General features: G+C 59.6%; 1 protein-coding gene across 4 annotated transcripts in view; it reads left to right on the plus strand.

Annotated features, from left to right (window-relative positions):
- The window catches only part of HDGFL2 (HDGF like 2), a 28,899-nt gene that overhangs the window by 9,886 nt on the left and 1,608 nt on the right, over positions 1-17,405 (plus strand). For 2 of the 4 annotated variants that reach the window (XM_075903041.1, XM_075903043.1), the window contains 12 exons: positions 3,291-3,488; positions 4,000-4,116; positions 6,942-7,013; positions 7,508-7,649; positions 7,984-8,059; positions 9,682-9,973; positions 11,271-11,368; positions 12,430-12,500; positions 12,967-13,037; positions 14,829-14,930; positions 15,019-15,232; positions 16,683-16,809. In XM_075903041.1, the coding sequence (XP_075759156.1) occupies positions 3,291-3,488; positions 4,000-4,116; positions 6,942-7,013; positions 7,508-7,649; positions 7,984-8,059; positions 9,682-9,973; positions 11,271-11,368; positions 12,430-12,500; positions 12,967-13,037; positions 14,829-14,930; positions 15,019-15,232; positions 16,683-16,809 (1,580 nt within the window). The remainder of the gene's footprint in view (positions 1-3,290; positions 3,489-3,999; positions 4,117-6,941; positions 7,014-7,507; positions 7,650-7,983; positions 8,060-9,681; positions 9,974-11,270; positions 11,369-12,429; positions 12,501-12,966; positions 13,038-14,828; positions 14,931-15,018; positions 15,233-16,682; positions 16,810-17,405) is intronic. The other 2 variants (XM_075903042.1, XM_075903044.1) reach the window with 1 other exon arrangement.

Genomic DNA, 17,405 nt, shown 5'->3' on the forward strand with positions numbered 1-17,405 from the left:
GGAAGCCGGCGGCGGGGCATCCCAGGCGCGCATGGGCTGCCCCCCCGCCGGAGCCCCTCCGCGGCTTTGAAAGCCTCGGGGGAAGCCGGCGGCGGGGCATCCCAGGCGCGCATGGGCTGCCCCCCCGCCGGAGCCCCTCCGCGGCTTTGAAAGCCTCGGGGGAAGCCGGCGGCGGGGCATCCCAGGCGCGCATGGGCTGCCCCCCCGCCGGAGCCCCTCCGCGCCGCCGCGGAGGGGCTCCGGCGGGGGGGCAGCCCAGGCGCGCCTGGGATGCCCCGCCGCCGGCTTCCCCCGAGGCTTTCAAAGCCGCGGAGGGGCTCCGGCGGGGGGGCAGCCCATGCGCGCCTGGGATGCCCCGCCGCCGGCTTCCCCCGAGGCTTTCAAAGCCGCGGAGGGGCTCCGGCGGGGGGGCAGCCCATGCGCGCCTGGGATGCCCCGCCGCCGGCTTCCCCCGAGGCTTTCAAAGCCGCGGAGGGGCTCCGGCGGGGGGGCAGCCCATGCGCGCCTGGGATGCCCCGCCGCCGGCTTCCCCCGAGGCTTTCAAAGCCGCGGAGGGGCTCCGGCGGGGGGGCAGCCCATGCGCGCCTGGGATGCCCCGCCGCCGGCTTCCCCCGAGGCTTTCAAAGCCGCGGAGGGGCTCCGGCGGGGGGGCAGCCCATGCGCGCCTGGGATGCCCCGCCGCCGGCTTCCCCCGAGGCTTTCAAAGCCGCGGAGGGGCTCCGGCGGGGGGGCAGCCCATGCGCGCCTGGGATGCCCCGCCGCCGGCTTCCCCCGAGGCTTTCAAAGCCGCGGAGGGGCTCCGGCGGGGGGGCAGCCCATGCGCGCCTGGGATGCCCCGCCGCCGGCTTCCCCCGAGGCTTTCAAAGCCGCGGAGGGGCTCCGGCGGGGGGGCAGCCCATGCGCGCCTGGGATGCCCCGCCGCCGGCTTCCCCCGAGGCTTTGAAAGCCGCGGAGGGGCTCCGGCGGGGGGGCAGCCCATGCGCGCCTGGGATGCCCCGCCGCCGGCTTCCCCCGAGGCTTTCAAAGCCGCGGAGGGGCTCCGGCGGGGGGGCAGCCCATGCGCGCCTGGGATGCCCCGCCGCCGGCTTCCCCCGAGGCTTTCAAAGCCGCGGAGGGGCTCCGGCGGGGGGGCAGCCCATGCGCGCCTGGGATGCCCCGCCGCCGGCTTCCCCCGAGGCTTTCAAAGCCGCGGAGGGGCTCCGGCGGGGGGGCAGCCCATGCGCGCCTGGGATGCCCCGCCGCCGGCTTCCCCCGAGGCTTTCAAAGCCGCGGAGGGGCTCCGGCGGGGGGGCAGCCCATGCGCGCCTGGGATGCCCCGCCGCCGGCTTCCCCCGAGGCTTTCAAAGCCGCGGAGGGGCTCCGGCGGGGGGGCAGCCCATGCGCGCCTGGGATGCCCCGCCGCCGGCTTCCCCCGAGGCTTTCAAAGCCGCGGAGGGGCTCCGGCGGGGGGGCAGCCCATGCGCGCCTGGGATGCCCCGCCGCCGGCTTCCCCCGAGGCTTTCAAAGCCGCGGAGGGGCTCCGGCGGGGGGGCAGCCCATGCGCGCCTGGGATGCCCCGCCGCCGGCTTCCCCCGAGGCTTTCAAAGCCGCGGAGGGGCTCCGGCGGGGGGGCAGCCCATGCGCGCCTGGGATGCCCCGCCGCCGGCTTCCCCCGAGGCTTTCAAAGCCGCGGAGGGGCTCCGGCGGGGGGGCAGCCCATGCGCGCCTGGGATGCCCCGCCGCCGGCTTCCCCCGAGGCTTTCAAAGCCGCGGAGGGGCTCCGGCGGGGGGGCAGCCCATGCGCGCCTGGGATGCCCCGCCGCCGGCTTCCCCCGAGGCTTTGAAAGCCGCGGAGGGGCTCCGGCGGGGGGGCAGCCCATGCGCGCCTGGGATGCCCCGCCGCCGGCTTCCCCCGAGGCTTTCAAAGCCGCGGAGGGGCTCCGGCGGGGGGGCAGCCCATGCGCGCCTGGGATGCCCCGCCGCCGGCTTCCCCCGAGGCTTTCAAAGCCGCGGAGGGGCTCCGGCGGGGGGGCAGCCCATGCGTGCCTGGGATGCCCCCCCGCCGGCTTCCCCCGAGGCTTTCAAAGCCGCGGAGGGGCTCCGGCGGGGGGGCAGCCCATGCGCGCCTGGGATGCCCCGCCGCCGGCTTCCCCCGAGGCTTTCAAAGCCGCGGAGGGGCTCCGGCGGGGGGGCAGCCCATGCGCGCCTGGGATGCCCCGCCGCCGGCTTCCCCCGAGGCTTTCAAAGCCGCGGAGGGGCTCCGGCGGGGGGGCAGCCCATGTGCGCCTGGGATGCCCCCCCGCCGGCTTCCCCCGAGGCTTTCAAAGCCGCGGAGGGGCTCCGGCGGCGGTGCATCCGGCGTACAAGACGACCCCCGATTTTGGGGGGATGTTTTTTAACATCAGAGGTCGTCTTGTACGCCGGAATATACGGTACTTTATAAAAAAAGGATGAGAAACACTGACCTAGACGGTGCCTGGTCCTGCCGTGAGGGCAGGGGGCTGGACATGATGACTTCTCGAGGTCCCTTCCAGTTCTAGGCTTCTATGAAGCTGGCACTGTATAATGGTAGCCAGGAAGATGTGACGTCTTTGCTGCAGATGGTTAAAGGGGTAGTCGGAGAGGTGGGATTCAAACTAGGGGAGCGGAGTGCTGGTGAAATCCAACCCCTCATGTGAAGGTGGGTTATTTCAAAGGGGAGAATATCTGAAGCTGCCCTGGGATATGTAGCTTGGGAAGCGGGATCTGTGATCAGAGGCTCATCTGTCACCTAAGAGCAATCGCTTACTTAAGAAGAGGTCAAAAGCCCGAGTGAAACCAGTGAAAGTTGCTTTGAAGTAGGTGGGAGCAGTCGGCCTTCTCCAGTGCCCTGCAGAGAAAAGAAGAGCGGTGTTTGGCTCACCCCTGGGGAGCTTGTTGAGGAGCCCTGGAATAGCAACACGGTGAAGGCGGGATCCTGAGAGTTTGGTGCAGCAGTAGGTAACCCCAGAGATGGAGGGGGAGCCAGTGCGGAGTTGTCTTTGTTCCGAGATGGTGTAGAAAGGGACTAGGGGGTTAGGCTGAGGGGAGCTTAGGGGGCTGTGGAAGAAGTTTCATTGAAAAGTCAACATGATACTGTCCCTTCTCAGGGCTGTCACCCTTCCGGGGGTTCTGGCTTGGTTGTCCCGCCTTCTGAGGGCTGCTGTTCATGTGGGAGTGTAAATACCCCTCTTGGCTCAACCCTCCTCTCTCATTCCCTACTCTCTTGCCGTGCTGTGGGGGACCCCCAGCAGAGCAGTCACCCCGACCTTTCCATTTCTTCGCCCCCGCAGCCAGCGAGCTCCTCTGACAGCGAGGTTCCCGAGAACGACCCAGTGGCAGGAAGCGACGGAGGAGAGGAGGAAGAGGAATCCGCTGCCATGGCGGTTGCTGCCGTTGCTGCAGCGGCCATGGAGAAGCTGGACAGTGATGAGGAGTCCGACAAGGGGAGCGACCACAGTGGCCTGAAACGGAAAGCGCTAGCTATGAAAGTAAGTTTGCCCCATGACGATGTGGGAGGAATGACCTGGCTGGGATAGTGGGAGGAGGGCTACAGTTATATCACGGGCTGCTCACAAAGCACGCAAGGAATAATATGTAAGACAGGAACATCACCACCACTTAGCTGCTGTGAGCCACCCCAGAGGTAGCTGCATTTTTCTTGTGGCACCCAAACATCACAGCAGGCTGTGAAATCAAGCTCTCCTATTGATGCTCTGGAGGTAATCCCAAGTTTAGAAGTAGCTAAGACATCAGAGCTAACTCACCAGCTGACATCGGGTGACATAGCTCCCTTGGCCCTAGTATCCGTCAGAAGGCCCTGTCGCAATGTGCATGAATTGTATGCACTTTAAACTGCACCCTGGCTGCCGTTCCGAGTTTATTACAGAAACCAGTAAGGAGAGTGGTGGTTAAAGCCCCACTCAGTCGATTTTGGGGGCAGCAGTGAGCAATATATACCAGCTTGTGGCAGCGGGTCTGCTGATGATTTTCTGACTCCAGATGCCAGTGGCTAAACGACCCCGGAAATCCTCCAGCGACCTCGACCAGGGCAGTGCGTCTCCCTCGGAAGAGGAGAACTCGGAAAGTTCTTCCGAATCAGAGAAAAACAGTGACCAGGTGAGCGAGTGATTTAGAGATTCTCCCTCCCTCCCCCAATGCTGCTGGGGTTGGGTAGGTTCAGATTAACTAACGGGAGAGTGGAGAGCACGTAGGCCAAGGTGCACTCTCCATATACCCTCTCCCTTGCCAGCTAAATGGGTCACACGGGGGCAGAATGTGGACTAGCCTGTGCTGTACACGTACAAAGGGCCTCTACCACTTGAGCTCAAGCAGCGTCCATCCGTGGTTAGTAGCATGTGAGTGCATCTGCTCTGAAGACCTTGGCCTAGGGATGTAATCCCGGCCTTCTAAGCTTGTCTCGTTGCTGCAGCGGAGGGCAATGGCATGCTGTTGCAGTACACCTACTGCTTCCATGAGCATTCAGTCTCCAGCTCTTTCGGATAAACTAAATGATAAAGCCATTGCGGAGAAACTATATGATTTCTTTGCTTCAGTCTTCACGGCTGAGGACGTTAGGGAGATTCCCAAATCTGCACCATCCTTTGTGGGTGATGAATCTGAGGAACTGTCCCGGATTGAAGTGTCATTCGAGGAGGTTTTGGAACAAATAGAAAAACTTAATGTTAACAAATCTCCGGGACCAGATGGCATTCATCCCAGGGTTCTAAAAGAACTCAAATGGGAAATTGCTGAACTATTATCTGTGGTTTGTAACCTATCCTTTAAATCGGCTTCTGTACCTAATGACTGGAAGGTAGCCAACGTGACACCAATATTTAAAAAGGGCTCTAGAGGCGATCCGGGCAATTACAGACCCGTAAGCCTAACTTGAGTACCGGGCAAATTAGTCAAAATAATAGTAAAGAATAAAATTGTGAGGCATGTAGAAGAACATAATTTGTTGGACAAAAGTCAACATGGTTTCTGTAAAGGGAAATCCTGTCTTACTAATCTATTAGAGTTCTTTGAAGGGGTTAACAAACATGCAGACAAGGAGGATCCAGTAGATATAGTATACTTAGATTTTCAGAAAGCCTTTGACAAGGTCCCCCACTAAAGGCTCTTGTGTAAATTACATGGCCATGGGATAAGAGGGAAGGTCCTTTCTTGGATTGAGAACTGGTTAAAAGACAGAAAACAAAGGGTAGGAATAAATGGTAAATTTTCAGAATGGAGAGGGGTAACTAGTGGTGTCCCCCAAGGGTCAGTCCTGGGACCAATCCTTTTCAACTTATTCATAAATGATCTGGAGAAAGGGGTAAGCAGTGAGGTAGTAAAGTTTGCGGATGATACCAAACTGTTTAGGATAGTCAAGACAGAAGCAGACCGTGAGGGACTCCAAGAAGATCTCACCAAACTGAGTGATTGGGCAACAAAATGGCAAATGAAATTTAATGTGGATAAGTGTAAAGTAATGCACATCGGGAAAAATAACCCCAATGATACGTACAGTATGATGGGGGCTAATTTGTCTATGACAAATCAGGAAAGAGATCTTGGAGTTATCGTGGACAGTTCTATGAAAACTTCCACACAGTGTGCAGCGGTGGTCAAAAAGGCAAATAGGATGATAGGAAGTATTAAGAAAGGGATAGAAAATAAGACCCAGAATATCTTACTGCCCCTGCATAAAACTATGGTACGCCTACATCTTGAATACTGTGTACAGATGTGGTCTCCTCCCCTCAAAAAATATATTTTGGCCTTGGAAAGGGTTCAGAAAAGAGCAACTAAAATGATTAGGGGTTTGGAATGGGTCCCATATGAGGAGAGGTTAAAGCGACTGGGACTTTTCAGTTTAGAAAAGAGGAGACTGAGGGGGGATATGATAGAGGTCTATAAAATCATGAGTGGTGTGGAGAGGGCGGATAAAGAAAAGTTATTTATTAGTTCCCTAAATAGAAGAACTAGAGGACACCAAATGAAATTAATGGGTAGCAGGTTTAAAACTAATAAAAGGAAGTTCTTCTTCACACAGCGTGTAGTCAACCTGTGGAACTCCTTGCCAGAGGAGGCTGTGAAGGCTAGGACTATAACAGAGTTTAAAGAGAAGCTAGATAATTCCATGAAGGTTAGGTCCATAAAAGGCTATTAGCCAGGGGATAGAAATGGTGACGCTGGCCTCTGTTTGTCAGAGACTGGAGAAGGGTGGCAGGAGACAAATTGCTTGATCATTGTCTTCGGTCCACCCTCTCTGGGGCACCTGGTGCTGGCCACTGTCAGCAGACAGGATACTGGGCTAGATGGACCTTTGGTCTGATCCAGTACGGCTGTTCTTATGTTCCATGAGCATTCAGGCCAGGCTGGGGCTTGGCATCTCTGCATGGTGACTGGTGTTTCCTCTAAAGCTTCACAGCTGATTAATCACCTCTGACTGGGCGGGGCTGATTAATCACCTGTGAAGCTCTGCTGCTGGAGGGACATTGGTGGTGACAGCAGGTGGCACAGGTTGGCCGGTGTGGCACTGACTGACTGGGCACCCGGGGGCAGTTCTTTCGCCCACTGTTCCCCAGCTTTAGGAAAAGTCGTGGCTCTGCTCTGAGGTGCCCAATGCATCTTTGCTGGGACCTTGTCGGTATTTGTTCCTTGATCCAGTTAAGACTGGGCAGCTTGTCTACCCAAGTACAACCAGGCCCGGGGCTTTGGGTCAGCACCTGTGGTCTGCGGAGATCCAAGCCAAGGGCTGTTCGATAATGAGGCGGGGCAGGCGTTTTAGCTGGAAGGGCCAACCTGGGGTCATTCTTTACCCCCACAATGCCACCCCAAGGCATATCCAGAAGGTGCCCTCACCTCTCTCTGTTTCCTGCCGAGAGCGATGCAGGCAAAGGCCCTGAAGCGAAAGTGAGGCCTTTCCTAAATCAAGTCCGTCCGTCCCTTCCCAGGACTTTACTCCAGAGAAGAAGCCAGTGGTCAGAGCTCCCAGGAGGGCATCTGCAGGCAGAAGGAAGAAAAAGGTAGGGGCCCTTAAAGCCAACAGCCCTTCCCCATTGCTAGTCCCTGCTCCCTGCACCGGGTTAGCCCCTTGCCACTGAGAGCTTGGCTCTGCCAGTCGACATCCGGTGCAGGTTGCAGCTGGCCAGTTAGACAGACCTGATCTAGCTGGCCGGAAGTGGAAAGGAAATACAGACGCGCAACGGAAGAGACGCAACTTCTGATTCCTTGTTGCCCCCAGTGTAGGCATGGTGGGGGGAGGAGGGTTACGAGGAGCCAGAATGACGGGCGTCCTGCTCGTGGAGTTGATGAGTTGGGGGAGCAGGAAGAGGGGATGTCCTGTTCTCTTGTGGCCTTGTGATCACCTAATCTGACCTCCTGACCTGCAGAGATCTAAGGGGACTGGAGGTAGATTTCCTCTTTCCTCTCACTTACGGGTCCCATAGGAAGGCAGTTCAGCTCTGTGCCTTGCGGACCAACTCATCGGTCCCCCCCTTGCTCTCCCTTTTGCTCACAGAAGGCGGATTCAGGCTCCGACTCGGATTCCAAAGTGGATTCGGAAGAGGAAAAGGAGTCGGTGGACGTGACTAAGATGGACTCGGACTCTGACTCGGACTCGGACGTGTCTGTGAAGAAGGTTCCACGGGGCCGGAAGCCAGGTAGGGCTGAAGGGGAGCTAACCTTCCTGCCAGGCTGCTGCTAGCTCTCTCCATGTGGTTCTGGAAGGGAGCTGGGCTGGGTGGGCTCAGCAGCTCCCCTTTGTGTGGGAACCTTCGTTAATCCTTGCCCCAGGAGGTGGGCTGAAAGCCAGATCCCCGGCCCAGGTTAGGCTGCATATGGTGCTGGTGGAAAGGATCACAGAACCAGAAGGGACCTCAAGAGGTCATCAAGTCCAGTCCCCTGCCCTCATGGCAGGACCAAGCACTGTCTAGTGCTCTGTGTGTGTGTACTATGTCCTGCTGTGCTGAATCCCTGACCCCTCCCTTCTTCTAGCTGAGAAGCCGCCCCCAAAGCCTCGTGGCAGGAAACCAAAGCCCGAGAGAGCCCCGACCAGCTCCAGCAGCGACAGGTGAGAGCCGAGGGGCATCGAGGCCTGGCTGGGATGCCTGCTCTGTAGTTCAGATGCTCTAACCCCCTTTGGCTCAGAAGCAGAGGAGTGCGGCCTGGAGCCTGGCTCTAGCTTCTTGCAGGAGCTAGCCAGGGCGATGTGTTGGTGTCCCGTCTGGAGGAGAAGGGGAAGCGGGAGCAGAGGGAAGAGACCTGCTGGTGTCCCGTGGGGGATCTTTTGTGTTGGAGCAGAGGAGTCCTGACTTGATGGGCAGAGTGTGGCCAGCAAGTTCGATTCTCGGCTCTGCCACAAGCTCTCTAGTTGCCTGGTCTCCCTCTGGCTCAGTTTCCCCATTTATGAAAACGGGAATAAAATGACAAACCTGAGTCTCGGGGGCGTCCGGAGGGAAATGTGTACGTGGGCAGCATTTGGGCGTCAGGGGGAGAGGAGCGCTCGCCTCTGATCTTTAGGGCAGGGACTGCTAGGTACAAAACATCTGTCCAGCACCCTAGGGCTGGGAGGCAGTGCCACAGTATAAAGGCTGAAACAAAATGCAGGACAATGTAGCACTTTAAAGACTAACAAGATGGTTTATTAGATGATGAGCTTTCGTGGGCCAGACCCACTTCCTCAGATCAAATAGTGGAAGAAAATAGTCACAACCATATATCACTAGTATAAAGGCTGTAAGCCTGGGGGCCGGGTCAGTGCCTCGCTGGCCAGGGGGCAGTACCCGTGGTTGCCGCCAGAGGGGGTGCCTTGTGCGAGTCGAGTGGCCATCGTCGACGAGCGCTGCCTGCTCTGTGGGCTAGCCTAGAGCCACCCCGGCAAACCTTTCCCAGCTCAGGAGCGTGGCTGCGCTGGCGACCCCTCCTAGTGCAGACTCAGCGAGAGCGCGTGCTGGTTCCCCAAGCAACACGCGCGGGCTGGTCTCGGTGCGTCTGCCCCAGGGCTTTAGGGAATCCCCGTCTGCCCAGCTTTGCGACAGCCAGCGGTTCCGTGGGCGACCTGGCCTGGCGGGGGGGAGCCACAACTGGCGAGGTGCCCGACAGGCTTCGTGTGGCACGTCGGGAGGAGAGCGCAGGGTTCCCAGGGACTGGACTCCCAAGTGCGAATTGCAGCCTGGACCGAGGCAGGCCCCGTGGCTCTTGCCCGGCTCCTGCATGTGTGGGGCAGGAATCCCGCCCCCGCAGCGGTGGCCACCTGAGCCGAGGGGCCAGGGACTGCCTAGGCCCTGGAGACTGATGCCCTAGTGCAGCTATCCCTGAGCACTGCCTCGATGCTGGGGGGCAGTGTGCACCGCTGGGGGTAGCCAGAAGCCTTCACTCTCCCGGGCTGCCAGGGTGGCCCCCCTTGCCAGCTCTGCTTCCATCCAGGTGGGGGCAGCGAGCGAGCGAGCAGCTGCTGGTGGCCTCCTACCTCTCTCTCCAGGGCCTGTCCAGGGGCCCACACCCCACATTCTGCTGAGACTGACGCTGCAAATAGCTTATGTCCCAGGGAGCAAGGCTGCGGCTCCTCCCGGTATACAGCCTGCCCTGGGCTCCGCAGCACCAGCAGCACTCTGGAAGCAAGGGAGGTGGAGGGCGCCTGGGCTCCATCTATTCAGGGAGTTTCCTGTTCCCCTTGATCCACTTCTCTGCCCCCGACAGTGACAGCGACAGCGACGTGGACCGCATCAGCGAGTGGAAGCGGCGGGACGAGGAGCGTCGCCGGGAGCTGGAGGAGAAGAGGAAGAGGGAGCAGGAGGAAGAGATCCGCAGGCTCCGGGAGCAGGAGAAGGAGGAGAAGGAGAAGAAGAAAGAGAAGGCGGAGAAGGGGGAGGAGGTGCACTCGGACAGCGACAGCAGCGTGGGGGACGAAGTGACCAAGAAAGGCAAGAAGGGCCGTGGCAAGGACCACTTGTCATCGGACTCCGACTTGGAGCTGGAGCGAGAGGTGAGTGTGCAGTCGCTCCTGTGCTGCCCATGCAAGGATCAGGCCAGATCCAGGAGGAACCTCTCCCAGCTGTGCTGCCGGGTGGTGTCTTGCCCGGATTAGCTGAGGGCAGCCACGTCGGCTCCGGTCAGTGGGGAACAAGCTGCCACTGTAGCGAGAGGGGGGCGGGGCGGAGCTGCCTGGATTTAGCGTTGGTACCAAACTCCACCGCCAGGGCTTGCCGAGATGTTGGACGGAGGCTCTGGCTGCTTCCTGTCACAGGGGAAGCCCTGAATGCTGGTGTGGAGCATTGCTGGAAGCTGTGTAACAGCTTTAACGTTCCACCCCAGAGCTGGCTGCATTGTGATGGCTGAGCATCAGTTGGTGGAGGGCTTCAGGATTTGGGCTTGGAAAACTCTCTGCCATGGTTTGTTGGCTGTATTTGCAGCAGCCCATGGAGGGTCTAGGTGCGGCAGGAAATGGAGGCTGCCGGCGCAGGGACTGGCTGTTGGGCGGGGGTGGGGAGGGTGTGTATGTGACGTAGATGTTTGGTTGCTGGGAGGGGACGGAGACCTACCAAACTCATGTCACGAAGCACAGCCACTGTACGGTCACCGCTGCCCCAGGCTAGATGTGAGCTCTTGAGCTCGGGGTGGAATCTCCAGAACCCATCTCCCTGTGCCAGTTTTCTGGAGCTCTTGGGGGGCTAGGAGAGTCTGAAATGACAAATCTCTTCCTCCTTCCATCTCCACTGCACGAGGGAGAAGCTATAAAAGCAGCATTGCCTCATGACAGGAGCCAGGGACTTCCTGATTACGTTCCCTGCTCTGCCACCGACTCACTGAGAGATCTTGGGGAAAGTCACCTCAGCCTCAGTTTCCCCAGCTGTAAAAGGAGTGTCTGGGGGGGCTGCGATGTTTGATATTAGCAGAGCTTTGAGATCCTCTGGGCAGGAGGCCCTCCAGGTGACGTGCAAAGGGTGGTGGGGCGGTGTGTGGACACCAGGCCTTTGGAGGCTGTGTGAGTGCTGGAGTGAAACCCTCCCTCTGGGCACCAGAGCAGCATGTGGCCATGTTCTTGGCAGGGCAGTGGGGTTCTGGCTGGCCAAAGGCTGGGTGACCCCAAGCAAATCTGGCTCCTTGAGTTGTCCGCTCGGGGGGGCGGAAACGTTCCTGAAATGGCGCTAGGCGCTGCACCCGCCGGTGGCAGGCTGCCGGGCGCCTGAGGTGCCGGAATAGGCCACCCCCGTTCTCTCCCCTTCTGCGGCGAGGAGGAGCCTGCCGCCGCGCTCAGCGCCCGCATTGTTCTCTTGTTGAAGGTAAAGAAGCCGCTGAAGAAGCAGCAGCTCTCGGAGTTGTCAAGGAAACCGAATCAAAAGGAGAAGAGGGGCCGATCGGAGGAGAAACCTCATAACAAGTCAGCATCTTGCTGCCGCGCTCCCGCTTCCTCCTTGTGCTTGGCCCCTCCCCACCGGCATGGGCAGTGGCTGTGGGGCTGAGTGGGGAGGATTCTCTTCTTGTGCCCCACCGCTGGGCGGGGGGGAGGTTCCCCTGCTGGAGCCCATGGCTGAGCTGGCAGCTTTGCAGGGGCGAGGCGAGGTTCCTCCCCCCTCCCTGGTTTCTAAGGGCATTAAGGGAGGTCCTGCTGGAGCATCCAGTGTCATGTGCCTTGAACTGAGCCTGCCTCCGCTGGATGGTCCAAGCAGCCTTCAGGGCCTGTCCCAGGTGTGGGAGTGGCAGGCTCACAGGCCTCTCCAAGCAAGAGGACGTCTCTTGACCCTGCTGTCCTTGCTGGGACGGCTCCCTTCTCTGCTGCCAGGGAGAGGGGGCCACACGGTGTTGAGACCCCCGATAGAGCCCTTGCGAACCTGTGATGTCCAGGCCTGATGTAAGAATGAGGGTGGTCTGGCCTGTGAGGGGCCCTGTGGGTTCTAGCCCTGCCGTGGGACTGGGCAAATCCCTACGAAGAACCTCAGAAGTGCCCTGTAAGCTTCGGCTCACTGGAGCCCGATTCTCCAGAGGTTCGGCGCCCCCGCGGCCCCCCCTGACTTCCGCAGACGGGCCCCTTGGCAAATCCAGCCCGAGATGTCCCAGGCTGGCCGTGGCTGAGGACGTGGGCTCAGCCCCTCCTGCTCCTCGCGCTTCCTGTTTGTAAAAGCAGAGCAGTGACTCTCCCCTGCCTTGGTGACGTGCTTTGAGATCCAAGGCTGGAAGGGTTAAGCAGCGGCATTATTCCTGCCCAGAGAGCTGGGGCAGCCTCCTGCCTCCTTCATGCACCCAGAGTGATCCAAACCCTGCAGCAGGTGGTGCCAGGGCCGGGGGTGCTGCCGTGTAAACCAGGTGGGCAAAACTCTGCCAGGAAGGCAGGGCATCCCCCTGCCTGCCCTGTGAGAGAGAAGACTGTTGGTGTCCCCTGGAAGCCAGGGCAACGAGCACGACTCCTAATAGGGATACTACTTGTTTCCTTAACTGCTGCAGGCCCTTTAGAGTGGAACGAGGCCGGAGAAAGTCCGACGTGATCCCGGAGAGAAGGATGGAGAAGAAGAAGGGTGAGAGAGCGGATTACTTCTGGGACTGACAGAAAGCGTGTTGGGGGGAGGGGACTCTTCTGACCAGTATCCTGGCGTGGGGTGCGGAGAGCGTCTACCCAAAACAGGCCCAGTGTGTCGCTCTGATTCGGCTCTTCAGTCCAGAGCTATTGGGGGCCCTTATGGCTGGTGTAACCCCCCTTTGGCAGGCATTAGAGGGGGTCCAAGCAACATGCCCTGCTCAGGAAAACCAAGTGACGACTGCTCTGATCTTAGTCCGTTCCCAGCCCTTCCTGCCTCTGGGGGGCGGCTGTGCATATTGCCTGTTCTCAGGAGGCCAGGCTTGTGTAGAAGCAGAGCTGAATTCCTCGGATGCCCTGTGCGCCGTCTCTGCTTTCAGACCCTCCGTGTCCCGCAACCCAAAAACAAGTTAAAACCCGCTAAGGGCGGGCTAACTCCTTGGCCTCTTTCTTTTATGTGGTCTTAGAGCCCACAATCGAAGAGAAGCTTCAGAAACTTCACAGCGAGATCAAGTTTGCGCTGAAGGTCGATAATCCGGTGAGTACGGGAGGGGGCTGGGGAGAGGGTCAGGGTCTAGTCCCTCACCTGAGAGGGCTCCCTCTTCCTTGGGTGTCCCCAGGCTGCTGGCGACTGTGGCCTCTTCCTCCCTTCTTCAGTGTGTCGCTGACGTCTGTGCAGAGCAACTCAGGTTTTCCCTGATTGCAACCCTCCGCTCCTGCTGGGGGGAGCCCCCTACCCCCACTGCACAGGCATCTGTGACCGTGCTCAGTGCGAGGCCACACGAGACCCGGGGGCGATGCTTACCCATTCTGATTAACCGACTGGGACTGGAGCAGCTCCCTGACCGCCGTGGGCCGGGGCGGCTCTGGACGGCCAGAGTCTGCAACAAGCGCAGGCGCGTCACTGGCAGGGGCTGCTCTGGCCGGGCTGGAGCAGCTCCTACCTGCGGCTCCCTCATCTACACCCCTGTTAATCGGTTAACCATCCAGCGTAACCGTTAACCAATTAAATGGCATTTTACATCCCTATATTGGGGCCAGACCCTGCTGTCTTTAGGCCTCTGTCAACTTTTAATAGAGGATTGTTACTGAATTAGCTTATTGGCTAGAGGTGTCTGGAGTCTGCCTCCGCGCGGGGCTTTCTGGCTTTCATGCTATTCGGGGTGTCCAGCCGTAAATGTTGACCTCTGCTGGGCATTCTATGGACCTCCTTATAGTCTCCACCTGAGCCAGCTCCAAGCTCTGATCGGTCGTTCTTCCTGCTGCATATTCACCGGAAGGGTCTGTTATTGTCTGACATGGCTGCTGCCGGGGGTTGGACTCATTCATCCCTATTGGTCCCTTCCATGTCGAACTACTCGGGCCCTAGGAGAGGCACTTGATTCTGCAGTTTTAAAGGAGCAATGCTCAGTTTTGCCACTAGATGGTGCCAAAGGTGATTTTTATTTCTCCCTGGGTGGTTCTTCCCAATCTGGAGAATTCCCTGCTGGCTGTCACAGCTGCCTGCTAGTGCCTGCCTGATGCGGATCATTACTGCTGGATTTTGGAGGGGAGGGGGGGGGGCTGTAGCAGCACAGCTGAAGGTGGGGCTGGACTAGGTCGGGTGTCCGATCCTGGCGAGGCTGCAGTGTCTCATCGGGGAAAGGGACGAAGATGAGTGTATGTGATAAGTGCCATAGGGTATGTCTACACTACCCTCCTATTTCGAACTAGTGGGGTAATGTAGGCATACCGCAATTGCAAACGAAGCCCGGGATTTGAATTTCCCGGGCTTCATTTGCATAAGCCGGGCGCCGCCATTTTTAAATCCCGGCTGGTTCGAACCCCGTGCAGCGCGGCTACACGCGGCACGAACTAGGTAGTTCGAACTAGGCTTCCTAATTCGAACTACCGTTACTCCTCGTGGAATGAGGAGTAATGGTAGTTCAAACTAGGAAGCCTAGTTCGAACTACCTACGCGGCATGGGGTTCGAACCAGCCGGGATTTAAAAATGGCGGCGCCCGGCTTATGCAAATGAAGCCCGGGAAATTCAAATCCCGGGCTTCATTTGCAATTGCGGTATGCCTACATTACCCCACTAGTTCGAACTAGCGGGTAGTGTAGACATACCCCTAGACTTTGACTCTAAGTCAGACAGGTTCTTCAGCCCCTTTGTCAGCGTCCCTGCTGCTCAGCCCCCCCCAATGAGAGGGAGAGATCTTGGGTTTGTCCTGCTGCTGGAAGTCTGAGAGGGGATGGAACAATCCACTAAGAAACTTCCTGGGGTGCTCCGTGCCACCACCTCTGCCAGGTGGAGCTGAGTCTCTGATCTCCCGCTTCTGGCTGCAGGATATCAAGAGGTGCCTGAACGCGCTGGAGGAGCTGGGAACCCTGCAGGTCACCTCTCACATCCTCCAGAAACACACAGACGTGGTGGCTACGCTGAAAAAGGTACAAGGGAGGCGGGATCGTAGCGGGCGGGCGTGCGGGTGCCCCTTGAGCCCGGTGCCAGCCCCACCTCCCTGTGTGCGTGTGACAGATCCGCCGCTACAAAGCCAACAAGGATGTGATGGAGAAGGCGGCTGAGGTTTACACCCGCCTGAAGTCGCGCGTCCTGGGACCAAAGATCGAGGCGAACCAGAAAGCCAACAAAACGGGGCTGGAGAAGGAGAAGGGGGACGTGGAGAAGGGGCAGGAGAAGCTGTCGGGAGAGGAGGCCCGGAACGAGAAAGGAGAGGAGGAGACAAATGCTGGTACGTGGCATGCTGGCGGCTAGGGGGGTCCTGACCCTCCTGGGCACTCGGCAAACCGGGGGTGGAGGGGCTGGTGCCCTGAGTCTGACACAGACTGAGAGTGATGGATGCTCCAGTGACTCTGCCCCCCCTCGCCAGGGAGGGACAGGACCCTGGCTTTATCACTTGTGAAGCAGGGGCCTTGCCTGCCTGAGTCTTACAGGGGGGTTCCTAGTGCAGCGGCAGGGTCCTCCCTGGTGACTCTCTAGATGGGGCCCGTGGAGGGGCTGGGAAGCAGGCAGGCTCATGGGAGTGTCGCTCTGATGAGCCCAGAACACTGGAGAGGCCTGTCCCAGCAGCTGGAGGCATGCGGATTGTTTGCCAGCCTGAAGAAGGGGCACGTACATTCTTTACCTCTGGCACCCCAGGGCACCCTCCAGACCTGTGATGCCACCAGTTGGTTCAAAGCTGGGGGGGGGCTAAGGGTTCCCAATGGCCAGGAAAGGGGGGTAGCACAGGCTGCCTCCAAGAGAAGGGCCCTTCTGGTTAGCTCCAGCCTGGCCGTCAGCCCCCCGTGCCCCTGACTCGTCCCTGGCACACAAATGAAATGCGAGATGCCGCCTGACTATGAGGGGCAAAGGGGACAGTTGTCCTGGACCCCAGGCCCTTTAAAGCGCTGCTGGGGTGCCACGCGGTGCGCTCTGGCCAGCTCTTACAAGGGTGCGGGGCGCGCCAGGCGGCACTGAGGGCGGGATGGATGCGCACCGCGCTGAGGGCTGGCTGCTCCCTGCCCCTTCTGGTGCTCGGAGCCAGCCCTCCGCCCACAGTGCCCTGGGGCAGGGAGAGGCTGTCGGCTCCCCGATGAACTACAAACTAGTGGGGAGGGGGTGGGGGTAGCTTCACCTTTAGGCAGCTGTGTCAAATCTTCCCCAGGTGCCTAGCCACCAAAATGTGCTGGTGCGCCTAGAGCCCCCATCTGAAACCAGGGCCAGGAGAGGCGGGGCTCAGCCGAGGGCAAGGACTGACCACACTCCAGACCCTGGCCCTCTTAGCGGGGATGTGTCCAGAGAGCTGGTGGGATAACGCTGAACCGGGAGGTTTTCCCTGCGGCTGCCGTGGCCGGAGGATTTTAGCTTCCGGGGCTGTGGAGCTGCCAGCTTAGCTAGATCCAGAGGGAGAGGAAGATGGTCTGTGTCTCAGAAGGGCCCCATGATTTGCTTAGCAGCCTGACTTGCTCCCCTGCTCTGCCTCAGACTTCCCCTGTGACCTTGGGCAAGTCCTGTAGCCTCTCTGGACATCCCCTTCTCCCTCTTCCCTGTTTCACGGCTCCCTCAGTGCATTCAGGGCTGCGAGGCAGGCAGGTCCTCCCATGAAGGGGGCCTAACTGAGCACTGTCTGCCATTGCTCCTAAGAGGGAGCCATGCCTAGGAACGAGTCTGTCTTCCTCTGCCACGTTCCCCGCCCACTGCAGATCTGTCAGCCCCCGTAAACGGCGAGTCTGTGGCCCAGAAAGGGGAGAACGCGGAGGATAAGGAGCGAGACAAAACCCAGGGATCTGGCGATGGAGACCAAGAGGCATCCCTGGAAGACACACACGAGTGAGTGACCCCTTCTGGCTGGGGAAGACTCGGTGGGAGGGGACCGGGGCCCTTTCTGGTCCATCTCATGCCTGCTGAGGGGAGCAGCAGGGCAAGGGCCGGGAAGCCCCCTATCCACAGCATGCATGGGGCAGAGGCTGAGGGGTGCAGTGATGTGCTGCTGCTGGGTACAGAACTCCAGACCAGCAGCCTTTTCTAGATCGCATCAAGGCCAGGTCTCTGTCTGGGTTTCCTAGCGCCGAAGGAGCCGGGCAGGAAATCCCTGTTGGGCCAGCAGGTCTGCTTCTAGGCTTCTGCGAGGTGGTTCTCCCTCCGGATGGGATCGGGTGTTTGTGCAGAGCCTCAGCCCTGAGCAGCGGAAATTGAGTCTAAACCCTGCCAGCCCGCATGGCCTGCCTGCCTTGCCCCAGCAAGAGCGATAGCAGAGGCGCTCTGGCCTAGGGACGATTGGGAACCTTGCCTGGGGCAAGAAAGTCAGGGGGAGGTCTAGGGAAGGAAGGGTGTCCCCTAAGTGTACCAGTGGGGGTGTTGGGCAGAGGGGTGTGGAAGGGAGGGAGGGCTGGATAGAGGGGGTGTAACGGAGGAGGGAGGGATAC

Source organism: Pelodiscus sinensis, chromosome 19 (genome assembly GCF_049634645.1).
Source record: "Pelodiscus sinensis isolate JC-2024 chromosome 19, ASM4963464v1, whole genome shotgun sequence".
Taxonomy (NCBI): Eukaryota; Metazoa; Chordata; order Testudines; family Trionychidae; genus Pelodiscus; species Pelodiscus sinensis.